We start from the raw sequence: 18,669 nt of genomic DNA, 5'->3' as shown, positions 1-18,669 counted from the left end.
TCAGGGAAGATTAAAATTTTGAATGTGTAATCAGGGTAGGCCTCATTGAGAAGATGACCAACACTGTACAAAGACATCATGGAGGTAAAGGAGTAAGGGTCGTGGGTTTTGCGGGGAAGGGTCAACTTGGCAGAGGAAAGAGAAGCAAAAGGGCTCCAAGGTGAGACATGCCTGGCAGAAGTAGGGAAAGTGATAAAATCAGGGGACCAAATCATTTAGGGTCTTGTAGGCCACTCTACGGACTTTGAGAGAGACTGAGAGGCTTTGTAGGACTTCGAGCAAGGGAGTCCTTTAAGGCCTCCTCTGAGAAAAGGCCCACTTTGGCTGCAGTGCAGAGAACAGGCAGTAGGGGCAGGGACAGACTAAAGGCAAGTTAGGAGACTGTTACTGTAACCCAGGTGAGAAGAGATCAAGGTGGAAGCAGTGTAAATGAATTGGCTGGATTCTGGATATTTTCTCAAGACAGCAGTTCCTGACTGATTAAAAGTGGGGAGTGAAATAAAGAAGGGAGTCCATGAAGATTCCAGGGTTTGTTTGTTTTTTGTTTTTTTAAAGATTTAATTTATTTATTTGACAGACAGAGATCACAAGTAGGCAGAGAGGCAGGCAGAGAGAGGAAGGGAAGCAGGCTCCCCACTGAGCAGAGAGCCCCATGTGGGGCTTGATCCCAGGACCCTGGGATCATGACCTGAGCTGAAGGCAGAGGCTTTAACCCACTGAGCCACCCAGGCGCCCCGAAGATTCCAGGGTTTTTGCCTTAACTATAATTTTTAAGTTGCCATCAGCTGATATGACAAAGGCTGTGGAGAGAGCAAATTTTGAGGAGATCAAATGTTCAGTGTTGGACATATTGAATTTGAAATGATCTGTTAGAAAACCAAGTGGAGATGTCAAGTACATATCTGTGTATCCGAGTCTGGAGTTTGTCAGAGAGGTCTTCAGTGAAGATATGAATTTGGGAGTCGTCAGCACATAAATGCTATTTCAAGACATAAGACTGATGTCCTTTTAGCACACTGGCTAAAAAATTGGGGTGAAGGCTTGGCTGGAGTTGGTTTAAGAATGAATGACAGGGGGCACCTGGGTGGCTCAGTTGTTAAGCAGCTGCCCTCAGCTCAAGCCCTGATCCCAGAGTCTTGGGATTGAGCCCTGCATCGGACACCCAGCTCAGCGGGATGTCTGCTTCTCCATCTCCCATTCCCCTTGCTTGTGTTCCCTCTCTCACTGTCTCTCTCTGTCAAATAAATAAATGTTTTTTAAAAAAGGAAAGAATGACTGACAGGAGGGAAATTGGTGACAGTGAGGGTGGATAACTCTTCCAAGAAATTTTGCTGTGGTAGGAGACCAGGGAGAGAGGGACACGGGAATCATTTCAAATGCTTAACAACTGCATATCAACTATCTTAATGTGCCTCAGGATAAAATTCTTATCAGATTCTTGCGAATTTTCCGGCTCTCACTTTCCATAATGGACAGGCAGTCACTTAATTTAGTCACACCAGCGGAAGCACAGGTCGCCAAAACCATGCCTCTGCTCATCAGTTCACTGGGCCTGAGCCTACCTCTCCTCAAACTTGGCTAAATCCTGACTAGCTCTTCACATTTCTTAATAAAATCCACGTTTTTCTAGAAGCATTCCTGAACCTCCCCAGGCAGGATCTGATTTTATTCCTCTACTTTCATAATATATTGTGGATCTCTCTCACGCCTTCGAAACAGTTTTCGAATGATTTGCTGAACGGGTAGTAGGTCTGATTGGAGCACAGTAATAGGAGAGACAAAGGAGGGAACTAGCACATTTCGTAGAATTAAACCCATTCTGAAGGGAATGCAAACTGCCAATAATATCAGATATACAAATATATTAATAAAAATTATAGATTAAATTAAATGTCTTAGTCACTGGTTGCCGATATGTTGATGAAGAGGTCATTCCTATCCTAACTTTGTTCAAATGATTTGCATGTATTATGCAAATAAATAGAACTAGCAAAAGAATGCCTACACTGCATGGGGCCGACGACACCCTCCCCTGTACCTCAGGATTGGCCTGTCTATCCACTTCATTTGCATGACGTGATTTAATAACTAGAAGGCCCGCCTCTCTGATGCTTTCACCTCTCGCGAATGTACGCGTGAGTCGGAACTCTTCCCTCGTTACGTAAGCTCCGCCCCCCACCCCGGCAGCTAATCCCTTCCGCCTCCTGCTCTTTCTTCATCTCCTTTGCTGAAAGCGCTGCCAGTCTTCCATCGTTTCGTTCCACTCTTGGCGTCCCTACGTCTCTCCGCTCCCATCTTTCCACGAACGCACGACGCACGCTCCGCCCCTTCTTCCCCCCCCCCCCCCCCACCCTCCCGCATTCGTCGTGCAAATCCTGCGCCGTAACCGCCGGGCGGACTGCCACTGCATTCCCGCCCCTCTACGCGTCTTAACGGCCGACGCCGGGGGCGCGTCTCTTTAGCCAACCGGCATCCTAGCGCCTGAAAGTCCCTCCTCTTTATGCAAATAACCTATGCCTGCTCTGCACACCCTGCTTTTTTTTTTTTTTTCAAATAAGGCCAGCCCTCGAAGTAAAGAGGGATAGGGTAGAAGGTGCCCCGCCCTTTATGCAAATAAGGGGGCGTGTCATACGCTGAGGGAGGCGGGGGGGGGGGGTGCTCCCGGGGGCGGCGGTTGCCCGGATGGGCCGTTAGTCGGAGCCTAGCCGCGGAGTGAGCGAGGGAGACGGGAGGAGCCGAACCCGGCGCCATCCGCCGCCATCCGCCCCCGCCCCACCGCCATCCCACTTCGGGGACCCCCTAGGCCCCGGTCCCGGACCCCCGCGCACCCGGCCAGGTGAGTCTGGGGAGCCGAGTGCTAACGCCCTTTTCCGGCGCGGGAGCGGTGGTGGCGGCGGCGGCGGTGGCGGGCAGGCGGCGGGGGTGGGGGGGAGGAGAAGCTACCATTAGCCGCCGCCATTTTGTCCTCCTGCTGCCGGGGCCTGCCTGCCCCTCCCCCTCTGATACCCCAGCTTGGTACCCGGACCTCCAATCCCTCACACAGAGTCTGTGGCCTGCCCTTAACCACCCACATTCTTGGCTTCATGGGGCGACCCCCTCCTCTGGGCCCTGAGCTCCCCACCCTCAGCTATGCTCTTGGCCTCTTCACCCCATCTGTGGGTCCCCTTCCCCGCCGCCACTCTGGGGTGGGCCGCGCCCGCGGATCCTCGGAGAGTCTCCTTTCCTCCATGTTGGGCCACCCTCCCATCCACCCAGTACTTGGGTTCCCCTTTCTTGACGCCCCTCTTCGCGTCGAGTCACTCCCACCCTGGAACCTGCTTTTATTCTACATCTTTGCTTTCTATGTTCCTCAGTCTTTCTGTGCTTTTTCATTTTTCCTGTTTCCTTTCTCTGTCTCACCCCCCTTTTTTTTTCTTGGTTGTCTTGACATTGCCCTCTTATTTTGCTCTGTATCTTTTCTTTATTATTTCTGGTTAAGTGTATTATTTTCCACCTCCTTTCATGTTGACCCTTTTTTATTAGTGTTGCTCCACTATTTGTCTATCCCCTTTTCCTTCATGTATTTATGTTTCAAAGATTAGAGTCTTTAAACATCTATAGGGCAAACCCCGCTCTTTATCTTACCTGTCTAAAAGTTTTCCCTTTTATCCTGATGTTACTCAGTTTTTTATCTCGGGTCTGCCTGGATTTCCCACCACCTCCCATCTCTTTCCTGTACGCCATTCCTTCCTACAAATGAATGCCTGGTCACTCAGGAACCCACTGACGATGCAGAGTTTGGCCTGCTTGGGGAGGAAGGGATATTGGGAAAAGAAATGACTGCTGATGAACATTCTTACTGAGGGGAGGAAAATGAAGTTCATCTGGCTTTGGCCCCATGGTTACAGAGTGTGCTGGAGGTGGCTCCGTAATGTTTTGTTTTTTTCACATCTGCATAGGGTAAGCAGAGCCCATCAGTGTTTTCATCTGGAGACCAGATTTTTTTTTTTCCAGGAGCTGGGATGGGGGCAAGTATAGGAAAAAAATGGGGTGAATATTCCAAATACTAGGGGTTTTGTAGCTTGGGAGTATGTAGAACCCCAATTCCATGAGGAATTATCTGGCACCAGCCCCCAGTCTGGCTGAGCAAGCTCATAAAATCGTTAAACTCCCGGCATACCTTCGTGTAAACCTCCCCAGATGGGAGTGAGGCTGCTGGGAAAGGAACTTGGCGCACGGTTAGGGAGCTGGTGTCTAATAAGTCAGGGATTTAAAGCTCTGTTTCTTGCAGGATGGAGCTGTATGCCTCTTTCTGGTTGTCTCTGGGGCTGGGACTTGCCATGTTTTATCATACGTCTCTGGAATGCTTTTTGTGGACGGAGGTTCTTAGGATAATGAAGAAGTGACTACCTTTATAATAGACTGGCACAAAAGGAAGTGTGTGTCTACTACCAGAAGGATACTAGATTTTTTATTTAGATCCCCTTTGCAAGAGGTGTCTGGGGGAAAGAGGGACCATGGCATTTGGGCTCCGTAGGAGTTGCTTAAAGGGATGGGAGGGTATGAACAGGTTAGAGAAAAAGACATCAGAGGGCCAAGTATCTGGGCCCCTAGTGAAAATGCAAACGAGCATCTAGGTTTCTCTTGGAGTCAGTAAAGGGAGCAGAGACTGAAACACTTGGTGTCTGACCCACAGGCTCCGGCACGTTTTGGGGGAGGTGCCTGCAGGACCCAACGTACTCAATGAGCTTCCAGCGCAATGTCCGATCGCTCGGGGCCGACTGCCAAGGGGAAGGATGGAAAGAAGTATTCCTCGCTCAACCTGTTTGATACGTATAAGGGCAAGTCCTTAGAGATCCAGAAACCCGCTGGTGAGGGTCCTGCCGAGATGGGGTCCTAATTCCTAGAGGCTGGGCATGAATGGGGCATACATTTTAAAGCTCTTTGAAGGAAAATGGTTATAGCCAAGTTTTAAAGGCTAGAGGAACACTAGATACTTCCCAGCTTTATCTTGGGTCCCATAGGGAACATTGGGCTTTGGATGAACACCAGTGACCCTCCTACAAAGGCGTGTCTGTAGTTCCCTGTCTTTGGACACGTAAGAACTGGAGGCAAAGAAATGTGGACTTGGAGAATTCTGGGGCCAGCTTGCTCCCTGCAGGCTCAAGATGAACCATCCAACAAAGAAGCATCAACTGTAATGCATCTTAGTGTTTACAGTGGAATTTTAGAGATTGCTAAGGGCAAAGGAAGGAATAGTTTCTTTAAAAAAAGTTTGGTAATAAGACATTAAGGTGGTACAAATGGAGCCTAGGGTAGGAAGCTGTCTGATTGTCCATGTGGGATGTTCTTCACCCTCCTATCTTTTCTCCAGTTGCCCCTCGCCATGGCCTGCAGAGTCTTGGGAAAGTTGCCATTGCCCGGCGTATGCCACCCCCAGCCAACCTTCCAAGCCTGAAAGCCGAGAACAAAGGCAATGACCCCAACGTCTCACTAGTGCCAAAAGACGGAACAGGATGGGCAAGCAAACAGGAGCAGTCCGACCCCAAGAGGTAGACAGAGATCTGGGGGACCTAGAGTAATGACTATCTTAACTTTGAACTTTAGGAGTGGGTTGGGGCTTGGTCTAGCCCAGCCACATAAGATCCAGAGACCGAGGGAAGTCTCTTGGTTATCCCAGGGCTGTTTAGTTAGAGGACTAAGGAATGATACTTTTACCTTTCTGTGAGGTGGAAGGAAGGGATCAACAAACAGATGACAGCCTACATGGGGGGACTAAATTATAGTATTTTGTTGCAAGTACTTGTAAATAGTAACAGATGGGTTTGGGTTCACTTCCTGTCCTCCATCAGTTGGACAAGTAGTGGAGGCATCTCAGGTCCTGGATAACTTTCCCATCCTACCATTTCCTTAGTTCCGATGCCTCAACCGCTCAGCCGCCGGAATCGCAGCCACTGCCGGCTTCACAGACGCCTGCCTCCAACCAACAGAAACGACCCCCAGCAGCCCCAGAGGTGTGTGAAGAACTAGGTGGTATTGAATGGCTGGGGGCAAAAATAACTTGTAGTTCCACCACTCACATCACCATTTATTATATCTCTGCTTCCCCAGAACACTCCTTCGGTTCCAAGCGGGGTAAAGTCCTGGGCACAAGCCAGCGTCACCCATGGAGCACATGGAGATGGTGAGTGCAGGGCTGCTTGGGGAGCTTGTTCTGTGCCCTGTGGTAGGTAGGAGCCCTGCACTATACCTTTAGCAAAGTGTTCTTTGGTTCTCTGGCTAAATTTTGGGCCCCATATTAGGTTTCACGGGCCACATGAGCAAGTTCATTTCTGTCTTATGCAAGGTTGGGGGGGGTCCCAGAACTGACCTTGTTTATTCGGGAGTGGGTACACAGTGTATAGGGGGTGAGTTTGAAAGCAGGAATTTGATGATCCGATACTATCAGAGCCTTCGAGTTTTGTGGTATGTTTTCAGTAAATACGTTTTTGGGGTTGTGTTTTGTTTGTTTTGTTATTTTTTGGTTTGCTACCCTGAACCCCAACAGGTGGAAGGGCATCAAGCCTACTGTCACGATTCTCTCGAGAGGAATTTCCGACCCTGCAGGCGGCTGGCGACCAGGACAAGGCTGCCAAGGAAAGGGAGTCTGCCGAACAGTCGTCTGGGCCCGGACCAAGCCTCCGCCCCCAAAGTGAGTGGTTAACATTTTGTGAGTTGGGTGGGTGAGTGAGTGGTTAGTTATATTTTGTCCAGAACAGTACCTTATTCCATCTCAGAGCTAAGTTCTGGCTTATTCACCTTTTTCTCCATCATTTTTAGCTATGTTCCTTTGCTTTTTCCAAAATACAGATTCTGCAACTTGGAGGGACGGAGGTGGGCGTGGCCCTGATGAGCTGGAGGGCCCAGACTCCAAACTTCATCACAGCCATGATCCCCGGGGGGCGCTACAGCCTTCAGGCCCACCCCAATTCCCTCCCTACCGCGGAATGATGCCGCCCTTTGTGAGTTTGCATATCTTGTTTTGGAGTGGTTGCATTTGAAGCTAGAGAGTAACTAGGACTGATCCTTTGGAGGGGACAGAAAGAAAACCAGGATCTATGACAGAGGGAAGGATGATAGGTTTAGGGAGCTGGTTGCATATTTGTTCCTCTAAGCATCTGCTCTTGGGCCATTTTGCAGATGTATCCCCCATACCTCCCATTCCCTCCGCCCTATGGACCCCAGGGGCCTTACCGATACCCTACTCCTGATGGGCCCAGGTGAGTAATCCAGGTGTGGGTTTCTGGTTGGGGCAGGGGAAGCCTCTTAGGGAGATGGTCTTCCGGCCCAGAGGCTGAGTCTTGTATGTGGTTCTACAAAATGCCATCTTCGACACTCTGTCTCCCATTTGTCTTTTCACACGCAGCCGTTTCCCCCGTGTGGCAGGCCCTCGAGGTTCAGGGCCGCCGATGCGCCTTGTAGAGCCTGTAGGTCGGCCTTCGATTCTCAAAGAGGATAACCTCAAAGAGTTTGACCAGTTGGACCAGGAGAATGATGATGGTTGGGCAGGTCAGTGCATATGAAGGATGAAGTCTTTTGATCTCAAAAGTCAAAATCTGATGAATAAATAGGGGATTGTGTGGGAGAAAAGGAGACGCTGAAGGGTAGGGGAAACAGATGGCGGAAAGCCAACTTCTGGTAAAGAACTGAGAGGTGTGGGAATGCCAGGATTCACAGTGTGGCTTCATGCAGAGAGGGGTTGGTGTTGGGAGCGCATTTGCACTCCATAATACCAGACCCTGTCCTGTGTAAAAGTTAGCTGAGGTTGGAGAGCAGAATGCTTGGGATATCACTTTTTCCTTCTCCCCGTAGGGGCCCACGAAGAGGTCGACTACACTGAAAAGCTCAAGTTCAGTGATGAGGAAGATGGGCGAGACTCTGATGAGGAGGGAGCTGAGGGCCAGTGAGTTGGGGGCTCAGTTTCTCTCACAGTAATATCCTCTTAAAGGAGCTGGTTTTCAGCTGATTTTAATTCCACTGTTGGTCTGCTCACAGCAAGGAGTCCCAATCTGCTGGTGAGGAACGGCCCCCTGAAGCAGATGGCAAAAAGGGCAACTCCCCCGGCAGCGAACCGCCCCCTCCCAAGACGGCCTGGGCAGAGACCTCTCGGCCTCCAGAGACAGAGCCGGGGCCTCCTGCCCCAAAGCCTCCCCCACCCCCACCTCACCGGGGCCCCGCCGGGAACTGGGGCCCCCCTGGGGACTACCCAGTGAGTGTCTACAATGAGGGGTTAAGAAGGGTCAGTTGTGGGAGATGAGTGTCAGCTGAGAAGTTGAAGCACTAGTGATAGAGGAAGCTGGGGGGAGGGTCAGGAATGGGTTCCAGGAAGTTTAAAGCAGTGGAGCAGCTTTGAAAAGCATCCACAGCATCTTTGGGACATCTTTGGTGTTATGGGAGCCTGGGTTAAAAGAAATGGGATGCTGGTGAGGAAGAACAAGGAGCCCTGGGCGTTCAGGTCTCTGAAAGGAGAGAGGAAACAAGATTAGGATGAGTTTGTCCCTACCCAAAGAGGCCACCAACCCAAGGCCGGTGCCTGCCCCCACAGCTAGAGACAGTTGGTCAGTCTGTGGAAAAGATAAGAAATCTGACGACTGACACCTCTGGCCCTGCCGGGTCTGCCCATTGACAGGATCGGGGGGGCCCTCCCTGCAAGCCCCCAGCACCCGAAGATGAGGATGAGGCCTGGCGGCAGCGGCGAAAACAATCTTCATCTGAGATCTCCCTGGCTGTGGAGCGGGCCCGGCGCCGACGAGAAGAGGAAGAGCGTCGCATGCAAGAGGAGCGCCGGGCAGCCTGTGCAGAAAAGCTCAAGCGACTTGATGAGAAGTTTGGGGCGCCTGACAAGCGGCTCAAAGCAGAGCCTGCTGTCCCACCTGCTGCCCCTTCTGCCCCAGCCCCGCCACCTGCAGTCCCCAAAGAACTCTCTGCACCTCCAGCTCCTCCACCAGCACCAGCCCCAGCACCAGAAAAAGAACCGGAAGAGCCAACACCATCCCCTCCTGCCCAGTCGGCGCCTGCTCCAGGTGTGGCTCCAGCTCCCACGCTGGTGAGTGGTGGTGGCAGTACCAGTAGCACCAGCAGTGGCAGCTTCGAAGCCAGCCCAGGTACGGAAATGGGGATAGGGTACTTTAGGTGTCCTTTATTTTCTCCGTTGGGGCTGAGGGCACAGGTGGTAAGGTTGGGAGGAAATGAAGTAGAAGGCATGGTTTCAGTTTATTGGATGATCAGTGGTGGAAGAAAAAAGGGGTTCCTTTACTCGTATGGATATCTGAGGTGGGGGAGGTTTTACTATCTGAGTTCCTGGTGAGCAGTGACTTCTTGCTTTTGTGGTTTCCTGGGTAGTTCACGCCACCATCGTTGGCTACTCTTTAGAGAGGGTGTTGGAGGTGAGAGCGGAGTTAGTGGGCTATTCATCACAGGTCTCAGGGGACCAGATTACCCTGATGATTATCTTTTTGTCAATGCAGTGGAACCCCAACTGCTCTCAAAAGAGGGTTCTGAACAACCAGAAGAAGTTCCCTCTCCTGCCACGACCCCAGCCCCAAAGGTGGAATCCAAGGGTGATGGGGTTGGTTCCACCCGACAGCCCCCCAGCCAGGGCTTGGGCTACCCCAAATACCAGAAGTCGTTGCCACCTCGTTTCCAGCGGCAGCAGCAGGTGAGAGCCTTCTTTTCTTTCTCATAAGAGCGGTTTCCTTCCCTGGCTTTCGCTTGTACCCAGTTCAGAAGGTGCCTACTACTGCCGTCTCTGGTACATCATCCTGGTGTCCATCTAGTCCTAGTATCTGTCACGTTTGTGTATTAATTTTGTTTCTGGGCTTATTTCCTTTCCTGCTAGGGGCGAGACAGGGGCTTTGATGCCTCTCTCGTCCCATCTGCTGTCCTTCACCAGGAGCAGCTTTTGAAGCAGCAGCAACAGCAGCAGTGGCAGCAGCATCAACAGGGTTCAGCCCCACCTGCTCCAGTCCCGCCGTCACCACCACAGCCTGTGACCATGGGGGCTGTGCCAGCTCCACAGGCTCCGCCACCACCCCCCAAGGCCCTATACCCAGGTGCTCTGGGCCGTCCCCCACCCATGCCCCCAATGAACTTTGATCCCCGCTGGATGATGATACCTCCTTACGTGGACCCCCGCCTCCTCCAGGGCCGGCCCCCTCTGGACTTCTATCCTCCTGGTGTGCATCCCTCTGGTAAGAGCCCTTGAGGGGGCGGGTCGGGGGCACTGTAGTCCTGGGAAGCAGATGTCCACATTTGCTGTGCGGATGAAGGGTCATGGGTGGAGGAGGGAAGATACGTGCTTTAGTGTTGCTCAGAATGTTCTTTGTTTCAGGAATAGCTTTGGGAGAGAAACAGTGGGCTTCCATTGGCCTGGATTTATCTGGGGGGAATTCATCAGTTCATTCATAGGGAAGCTGAGTGAATAAGATAACTCCTTCAGGAGATGTCAGGGTCAGGCCTGCCGGTAATAAGAGATGGAGGAGTTGGGGCGCCTGGGTGGCTCAGTGGGTTAAGCCACTGCCTTCGGCTCAGGTCATGATCTCAGGGTCCTGGGATCGAGTCCCGCATCAGGCTCTCTGCTCAGCAGTGAGCCTGCTTCCCTCTCTCTCTCTCTGCCTGCCTCTCTGTCTACTTGTGATCTCTCTCTGTCAAATAAATAAATTAAATCTTTAAAATAAAAAAAAAAAAGATGGAGGAGTTGATGTCGATGTAGCTGACAGAAGTAGATTGGGGAGATGCTTTTTGAGCTGGAGGGCCGGTCACGTAGGAGAGGGTTAGCTTTCTCATCCCTCTTGTTTTCTTAGGCTTAGTTCCCCGGGAGCGCTCAGACAGTGGGGGTTCAAGCTCAGAACCGTTTGAGCGCCATGCACCTCCCCTCTTACGGGAGCGGGGCACCCCACCAGTGGATCCAAAGTTGGCCTGGGTAGGAGATGTCTTCACCACACCCACTGATCCCCGCCCGCTTACCTCCCCACTGCGCCAGGCTGCCGATGAAGATGACAAGGGGATGCGGTGAGTCTGTAGTGGAAGTGGGTGCTTTTGCCAGTGAAAGGACTTGGGTTAGGAGAAAAGGTTCTTTGGATTAGTGGTGAGGTGACAGGAATAAATGTGAGAGGAGTGTGGGGGGTAATAGAATGTTCTTTTTCTCCACCAGGTTCTGCTTTTCCTCATTCTAAGTTACTTAATTTCTACTTTTATGTGTCCGTTTTTAGGAGTGAGACTCCTCCAGTACCTCCCCCGCCACCCTATCTGGCCAGTTACCCAGGCTTTCCTGAGAATGGAGCCACTGGGCCCCCGATCCCTCGCTTCCCTCTGGATGAACCAGCTCCCCCAGGGCCCCGTCCACTCCCTTGGCCCCCAGGCAATGATGAAGCCACTAAGATACAAGCTCCGCCATCTAAGAAGGAAACCCCCAAGGAGGAGGCTCCACAGCTGACAGGGCCAGAAGCCGGCCGAAAGCCTACCCGCGGAGTTGGAGGCCAAGGCCCCCCTCCACCTCGCAGAGAGAGCCGCACTGAGACCCGCTGGGGCCCTCGCCCAGGCAGCAGTCGTCGTGGGATCCCTCCAGAGGAACCAGGGGCCCCTCCCCGCCGGGCTGGGCCTATAAAGAAACCCCTACCACCTACGAAAGCTGAAGAGCTGCCTTCCAAGCCGCTGGAGCAAGGCGATGAAAGCCCCAAGGTTCCAAAGCCAGATCTCCTCAAGGCAGCAAAGGGGAAGATAGGGGTCCCCAAGGAGACCCCGCCCAGTGGGAATCTTTCCCCTGCCCCAAGGCTTCGAAGGGATTACTCCTATGAAAGAGTGGGTCCTGCCTCTTGCCGGGGCCGGGGCCGGGGCGAATATTTTGCCAGAGGGAGGGGTTTTCGGGGGACCTATGGGGGCCGGGGGCGGGGAGCCCGCAGCCGAGAGTTCCGTAGTTACCGAGAATTCCGGGGAGATGATGGGCGTGGAGGTGGAGCAGGAGGACCAAACCATCCCCCTGCTCCCCGAGGCCGCACTGCCAGTGAAACAAGAAGTGAGGGTTCAGAGTACGAAGAAATCCCCAAGCGGCGTCGGCAGCGGGGCTCAGAAACAGGCAGTGAGACCCACGAGAGCGATCTGGCTCCCTCAGACAAGGAGGCTCCCCCGCCCAAGGAGGGAGTGCTCACCCAAGTCCCTCTTGCTCCTCCACCATCAGGAGCCCCTCCTTCACCTGCCGCAGCCCGTTTTTCCACTGCCCGAGGTGGGCGTGTCTTCACTCCCAGAGGGGTGCCATCCCGCCGTGGGCGAGGGGGCGGGAGGCCCCCTCCACCCATTTGTCCAGGCTGGAGCCCTCCCACCAAGTCCCTGGCTCCTAAGAAGCCTCCAACAGCTGCATTGCCACCAAGTAAGGAGCCTTTGAAAGAGAAGCTGATCCCAAGTCCTCTGTCGCCCGTGGCCCGGGGAGGCAGCAGTGGAGGCAGCAACATGGGCATGGGTGTGGAAGATGGTGAGCGGCCCCGACGGAGGCGGCATGGGAGGGCTCAGCAGCAGGACAAACCGCCTCGCTTCCGGAGGTTGAAACAGGAACGGGAGAACGCTGCCAGAGGGGCTGAGGGCAAGCCCTCTTCCCTAGCCCTGCCAGCCCCCACCTCCGGAGCAGAGGAGACACTCACGACAGTATCTGTGCCCCCACCCCCTCGCCGGGCAGCTGCCAAGTCTCCTGATCTGTCAAACCAGAACTCCGATCAAGCCAATGAGGAATGGGAAACTGCATCAGAGAGCAGCGACTTTGCCAGTGAACGCCGGGGGGACAAGGAGGCTCCCCCACCCGCACTGCTGGCCCCCAAAGCTGTGGGAACTCCTGGGGGTGGTGGAGGTGGAACTGGACCAGGCCTCTCAGCCATGTCCCGTGGAGATCTGAGCCAGAGAGCCAAGGATTTGAGCAAGCGGAGCTTCTCGAGTCAGCGGCCCGGCATGGAAAGGCAGAATCGGCGCCCGGGCCCAGGCAGCAAGGCTGGCAGTGGTGGCAGCAGCAGTGGCGGAGGTGGTGGGGGACCTGGAGGGAGGACCGGCCCAGGGCGAGGGGACAAGAGGAGCTGGCCCTCTCCCAAGAACCGGAGGTGGGTAGGGACAGGCTTTTGAGTTTATTTCTAAGGTTAAACCATGGGGGAGGGAAGAAGACCTGAAGGAAAGGGAAGTTGGGTGCCACGGAGTTTGAGGTTTAAGGGTATGGGCTGCTAGGTCCTGAACAGTCATGTCTAGGGAGGGTAACTGAAGCAATTACTGATCAAATCAGGAGCATTATGTATTTGTTTTTTGCATGCATATATAAATTCGTTAGACATACTCAGAGACACCTAAATTTAATGGGGAAGAGGGAGAGGTTGGAAGTTTGGACTGGTAGGGAAAATGTTAAGAATTCTGGGAGCATTGGAGCTGATGTCTGTTTTCTTCAGCCGACCTCCTGAGGAGCGGCCCCCAGGGCTTCCTTTACCTCCCCCTCCACCCAGCAGTTCTGCTGTCTTCCGCCTGGACCAAGTTATCCACAGCAACCCTGCTGGCATCCAACAGGCTCTGGCCCAACTCAGCAGCCGCCAAGGGAGTGCAGCTGCACCAGGGGGGCACCCAAGGCCCAAGCCTGGGCCTCCCCAAACTCCTCAAGGCCCCTCCCCTCGGCCCCCAACCCGATATGACCCTCAGAGAGCTGCCAACAACAGCGTCAGTTCAGGTAAGCTGGAAGGGCTGTGGGTGGGAGCATCTCCATCCCCACAGGTCAGGTGGCAGGGAGGAAGAGTCTGGCCTGAGGCCTTTGATGCTGGGTGTCTGCAGGGAGCAAGGGTGGAAGGATTGAGAGGTGGCTGATGGGAAAAGCTAAGGTCAGTGATAGAGCAGATGCTGATGGATTTTCCCTTTTCCCTAGACCCCCACTTCGAGGAGCCTGGGCTGATGGTGAGGGGAGTGAATGGGACTCCCCGGGACTCTCTTGGGATTAATTCCTTCCCCACAAAACGGCGGGAGCGGCCTTCCAGAAAACCAGAGCTGCTGCAGGAGGTGAGAGATTGGAGCTTGACGTTGTGCTTCATTGCTCTTATTCCTGAAGGTTACCTTTTCCATTTCCCTAATTCTCATTATGTCCTCACTCAATTGTCATCTTTTTTGCCCCATACTCACCCAGCCTCTTCCAGTTCCCTGTTCCCAGTTTATTAATGTTTTGTCTCTGACCTTTCTCACTTTTAGGAATCTTTGCCGCCTTCTCATAGCTCTGGATTCTTGGGCCCAAAGCCTGAGGGCCCAGGCCCTCAGGGAGAGTGCAGAGACACAGGCACAGAGGCCCTGACCCCTCACATCTGGAACCGTTTACATACTGGTGAGTAAGCCTGAGGAGGGGTGGGAAAGGCTATGTCAGAGGGCTGAGAGGGCAGGGTGGTCTCAGGACAGTCTTACCTCTGCTGTCTGGTGGTCTTCCCAGCCGCTAGCCGGAAGAGTTACCGGCCTGGCTCCGTGGAACCCTGGATGGAACCCCTGAGCCCTTTTGAGGATGTGGCTGGAACCGAGGTTCGTCTGGGCTGGGATTCTTTCCCATCTGTTCTGTGTTGTCTGGGGCTACCCCTGTTTTGCTTTTTTCAGTTTGTGTGTTTGTAAGCATCAGTGAGGTATTGGGGTGCTTTCTGCTGTGACTTAACTGCTTCTCTACTTCTTGGTGCTTTTCTGCCATGACTTAACTATTTCTCTACTCCTTTCAGATGAGTCAGTCTGACAGTGGGGTGGACCTGAGTGGGGACTCTCAGGTGTCATCAGGTCCCTGCAGCCAGCGAAGTTCCCCTGATGGAGGACTCAAGGGGACAGCAGAGGGGCCTCCCAAGCGGCCTGGAGGTCCCTCACCCCTGAATGCTGTTCCTGGTGAGGGTACCCCTGGCTCTGAACCCTCTGAACCTCCTAGGAGACGGCCACCTGCTCCCCATGATAGTGACAGAAAGGTAAAAGATCAAGAAAAGATAAGAGGAATGTCTTTGGGACTCTGACCTTGGCCATACGTTTGTCTCCTTCCCTGTGCTTGTGTGTTGTGGGCATTCCTTCATTTTGGCTTCCTTTTACTTCCCCAACCCAGGAGCTGCCCCGGGAGCAGCCTCTGCCCCCCGGCCCCATTGGCACTGAACGATTGCAGCGGACAGACCGAGGCCCAGATCCTGGCTCCCTCCGGCCATCCCATCGACCTGGCCCCCCAATCCAGTTTGGCACCAGTGACAAGGTATGGCATGAGCAGGATCTGAGTATCTTGGGGTGGCTGTTGAGAAGGGAAGGACTGGAAGTGTGATGTGGAGGATACATAACTTGAGTCACGGGGACTGTCTCCCCTTGTCACTGCCACAGGACTCGGACCTGCGTCTAGTGGTTGGAGACAGTTTAAAAGCAGAGAAAGAGCTAACCTCATCAGTCACTGAGGTGAGTGGGAGGATTTGGTGGAAAGACCTTCAGTTTCTGGAGAAAATAGCTGGATATGACCTGGATGTCTGGGAAGCTGATATTGCTCCTAATCAGGTTTTTTTTACAGGCCATCCCCATATCCCGAGACTGGGAGCTGCTCCCCAGTTCTTCTGCCTCAGCTGAGCCACAATCGAAGAACCTGAGTTCTGGGCACTGTGGCCCAGAGCCTAGCTCCTCAGGCCAGCGCTTGTACCCTGAGGTCTTCTACGGCAGCCCTGGGCCTCCCAGTTCACAGGTAGGTCCTGCTTCCTGTCCCATGACCCCCTTCTGCCTGCTGTTCCTCACAGCCCAGCCTTTTCAATTTGTGTAGTTATAAACCATCATTATTTGTGATTTCGTTTTTCTCCTTGCTTTTACCGTAGTAGGTGGGGCGGGCAATCTTTTCTTGACCAGAAAAACTGGAGCTATTCCAGCCTTGCCCTCCCGCAGGTCTCAGGGGGAGCCATAGATTCTCAGTTACATCCCAACAATGGAGGCTTCCGCCCTGGGACACCCTCCCTTCACCCTTACAGGTAAGACTAGATGCCTGTTGGGGTGCCTAGGTGGCTCAGTGGATTAAAGCCTCTGCCTTCGGCTCAGGTCATGATCCCAGGGTCCTGGGATCGAGCCTCGCATCAGGCTCTCTGCTCGGTGGGGAGCCTGCTTCCTCCTCTCTCTCTGCCGGCTTCTCTGCCTACTTGTGATCTGTCTGTCAAATAAATAAGTAAATCTTGGGGGTATAGCTCAGTGGTAGAGCATTTGACTGCAAATAAATAAGTAAATCTTAAAAAAAAAAAAAAAAGACTAGATGCCTGTTGATCTCAGAAGGGAGGAGGGAATTGTGTTTCCGTGGGAGGGAAGGGGAAGACCTGTTTCAGAGATACCAAAAGCTGGTAGACTTTGCTCAGAACAAATGAGTAAAATGATTCTGGTTTCCTGACTCCTCCCCTGCACCTGAAATTTTTTTAATTAATTAATTAATTTGTTTGTCTTCCCTCTCCAGATCACAGCCCCTGTACCTCCCTCCAGGCCCAGCGCCCCCCTCAGCACTGCTTTCTGGGGTAGCTGTCAAGGGCCAGTTTTTGGATTTCTCTGCACTGCAAGCAACAGAGTTGGGGAAGTTGCCAGCTGGAGGAATCCTGTACCCTCCACCTTCCTTCCTTTACTCTCCAGCTTTCTGCCCCAGCCCATTGCCCGATCCACCCTTGCTTCAGGTAAGAGGTGGGCAGGTGATGGGCTTCAGGAGTTGGAAGGGAGAGAATGCTTTTGGGAGAGTTGACACTGGTCCCTGTGGTCTCTAACAGGTGCGCCAGGATCTGCCATCCCCCTCAGATTTTTATTCTACTCCTCTGCAACCTGGTGGCCAAAGTGGCTTCCTCCCTTCAGGGGCCCCTGCCCAGCAGGTACCTTTTGTCATGCCTCTTGCCGTTCATTCTATTTCTGTGACCAGCCTCTGGCTTATTTGTTTGTCTTACTTTATTTCTGCTTTTCTGACATTTTTCCCTGCCTTCCCCCCCCCCCCCCCCCGGCCTGTATTTCTTACCATAGATGCTTCTACCCATGGTGGACTCACAGTTACCTGTGGTGAACTTTGGCTCCCTGCCACCAGCGCCACCTCCTGCCCCACCACCCCTTTCTCTGTTACCTGTGGGCCCTGCTCTGCAGCCCCCCAGCCTGGCTGTGCGGCCCCCACCTGCTCCTGCTACTCGGGTGCTGCCTTCACCTGCCAGACCTTTCCCCCCTAGCTTGGGGCGGGCAGAGGTAAGGTACAGGAACCGAAGGGCTAGAGATCTCGCAAGAGCTAGGGGTAGGGGTTCAGAATCTCATGAGGAACTGGGTTGAGAGGCAGGAGGCTCATGAATTTTTTTCCTTCAGCTGCACCCAGTGGAACTAAAGCCGTTCCAGGATTATCGGAAACTGAGCAGCAACCTTGGGGGACCTGGGTCGTCTCGTACTCCCCCAGCTGGAAGGCAAGAAGAGGGAGTGGGGATGCAGATTGCCCATCCTTAAGGGCTTGCTTTCTTAGGGGAGCAGGGAGCAGGTGTCATGCTTGCCTTAAACACCCTTCTTCCTATAGGTCTTCCTCTGGCCTGAATTCCCGTATCAAGGCCCCGCCTTCTACCTACAGCGGAGTCTTCCGCACCCAGCGCATCGACCTCTACCAGCAGGTGAAGGGAGAGACCCCTGTGCCCCCAAGTTAAAATCCAAGAGTTACCGCTTGAGTTCCTGTCTTTCCATCCTTGGCTTCCCAGTATGACTTACCCTTGCCTGTGTACTGTTCCCTAGGCCTCCCCACCAGATGCCCTGCGCTGGATGCCGAAGCCCTGGGAGCGGGCGGGGCCACCTTCTCGAGAGGGGCCTTCCCGACGGGCAGAGGAGCCTGGGCCCCGAGGAGACAAGGAGCCTGGGTTGCCCCCACCCCGCTGAGGGAGTTCCCCTTGCCCCCTACCCCCCGGGGCTTGTATATAGATTATAAATATATAAGGGGGAAAGGGGTGGGTGGGGAGGGGTTGTGGGGCTGGGGCCTCACTTCCCCTCCACCCCCCTCCCCTGGTCCCCTATCCCTGGGGCCGTTTGTTAAAAAAGAATAATAAAAGGATTAAAAATTTTTTCTGAAATGATTTTGGGGATGGGTTGGTTGTTTGTTGTCTCTCGTAGCAGTACAGTGCCCAGGGATCTGTGGAGTGGTTCTAGGAAATTTAACCCCAGTGATCTGTTTGTAATAAACTACCTCAAAATTTGATCACTCAATTACATATTTAAGTCTTATGGGCTGGGAGTTAAGAGCTGGCCTCCTCTGGCCAAATCCCATTTCTGGGCCAGTGTGTGAGGTCTGTTGGCTTCCAGTCAAGCTGACAGCTGGGCTGCTCCCATGTGTCAGGGGCTTCTGGTGGTACAACCCTGCTGAATTGTCAGCCAGTGTCTCTGGCTTGTCCTGCAAGACAGCAGAGTCATGAGGCTCCTTATGTCCCTGAGTTAAGTGTCCCAAGAGGTCCTGGTGGAAGCTGTGAAGTATATGGCCTGGCCTTAGCACATCTTCGATCACGTTCTATTGGTCCAGCACTAAGTTACCAAACAGGGAGGGGTCTGCAACTGCATCTGAGTAGCAAGGAATTTGCAGCCTCGTATCATTTTGGTCCCTGCTACAGACTTGAGAGGACATACCTTTGAAGCTGTCTTGTGGACTCCACGTTCAAGCACATGAACAGGAGGCCCATTGAACCTGGG

The 18,669-nt window shown here is 53.3% G+C and overlaps 1 protein-coding gene and 1 non-coding gene across 2 annotated transcripts; both read left to right on the top strand.

Annotated features, from left to right (window-relative positions):
* The first annotated feature begins 2,649 nt into the window (after positions 1-2,649).
* Positions 2,650-18,019, top strand: PRRC2A (proline rich coiled-coil 2A). The gene is made up of 31 exons (XM_046005077.1): positions 2,650-2,836; positions 4,676-4,850; positions 5,354-5,531; positions 5,894-5,993; positions 6,091-6,163; positions 6,527-6,670; positions 6,829-6,980; positions 7,159-7,238; positions 7,385-7,527; positions 7,831-7,921; positions 8,014-8,227; positions 8,648-9,122; positions 9,486-9,676; positions 9,911-10,208; positions 10,821-11,028; positions 11,229-13,097; positions 13,434-13,705; positions 13,898-14,028; positions 14,215-14,344; positions 14,447-14,532; positions 14,721-14,954; positions 15,086-15,226; positions 15,349-15,420; positions 15,530-15,697; positions 15,892-15,974; positions 16,445-16,655; positions 16,746-16,844; positions 16,990-17,202; positions 17,317-17,411; positions 17,519-17,609; positions 17,728-18,019. The coding sequence occupies exons 2-31, from the start codon at positions 4,739-4,741 to the stop codon at positions 17,866-17,868; spliced, it is 6,495 nt and encodes a 2,164-aa protein (XP_045861033.1). The 5' UTR covers positions 2,650-2,836; positions 4,676-4,738; the 3' UTR covers positions 17,869-18,019.
* Positions 5,035-5,165, top strand: LOC123942934. Its single transcript, XR_006818556.1, has one exon. It is a non-coding gene; the product is annotated as a small nucleolar RNA SNORA38 (small nucleolar RNA).
* Positions 18,020-18,669: the final 650 nt, after the last annotated feature.

Source organism: Meles meles, chromosome 5, assembly GCF_922984935.1.
Source record: "Meles meles chromosome 5, mMelMel3.1 paternal haplotype, whole genome shotgun sequence".
Taxonomy (NCBI): domain Eukaryota; kingdom Metazoa; phylum Chordata; class Mammalia; order Carnivora; family Mustelidae; genus Meles; species Meles meles.
This window is presented reverse-complemented; position numbering and strand designations above follow the sequence as displayed.

Coding starts and splice junctions, on each gene's coding strand:
- PRRC2A (XM_046005077.1), top strand. CDS start 4,739: ATGTCCGATCGCTCGGGGCCGACTGCCAAGGGGAAGGATGGAAAGAAG. Junction 5,532..5,893: donor GAGCAGTCCGACCCCAAGAG/GTAGACAGAGAT, acceptor CCATTTCCTTAG/TTCCGATGCCTCAACCGCTC. Junction 9,123..9,485: donor CAGCTTCGAAGCCAGCCCAG/GTACGGAAATGG, acceptor TTGTCAATGCAG/TGGAACCCCAACTGCTCTCA.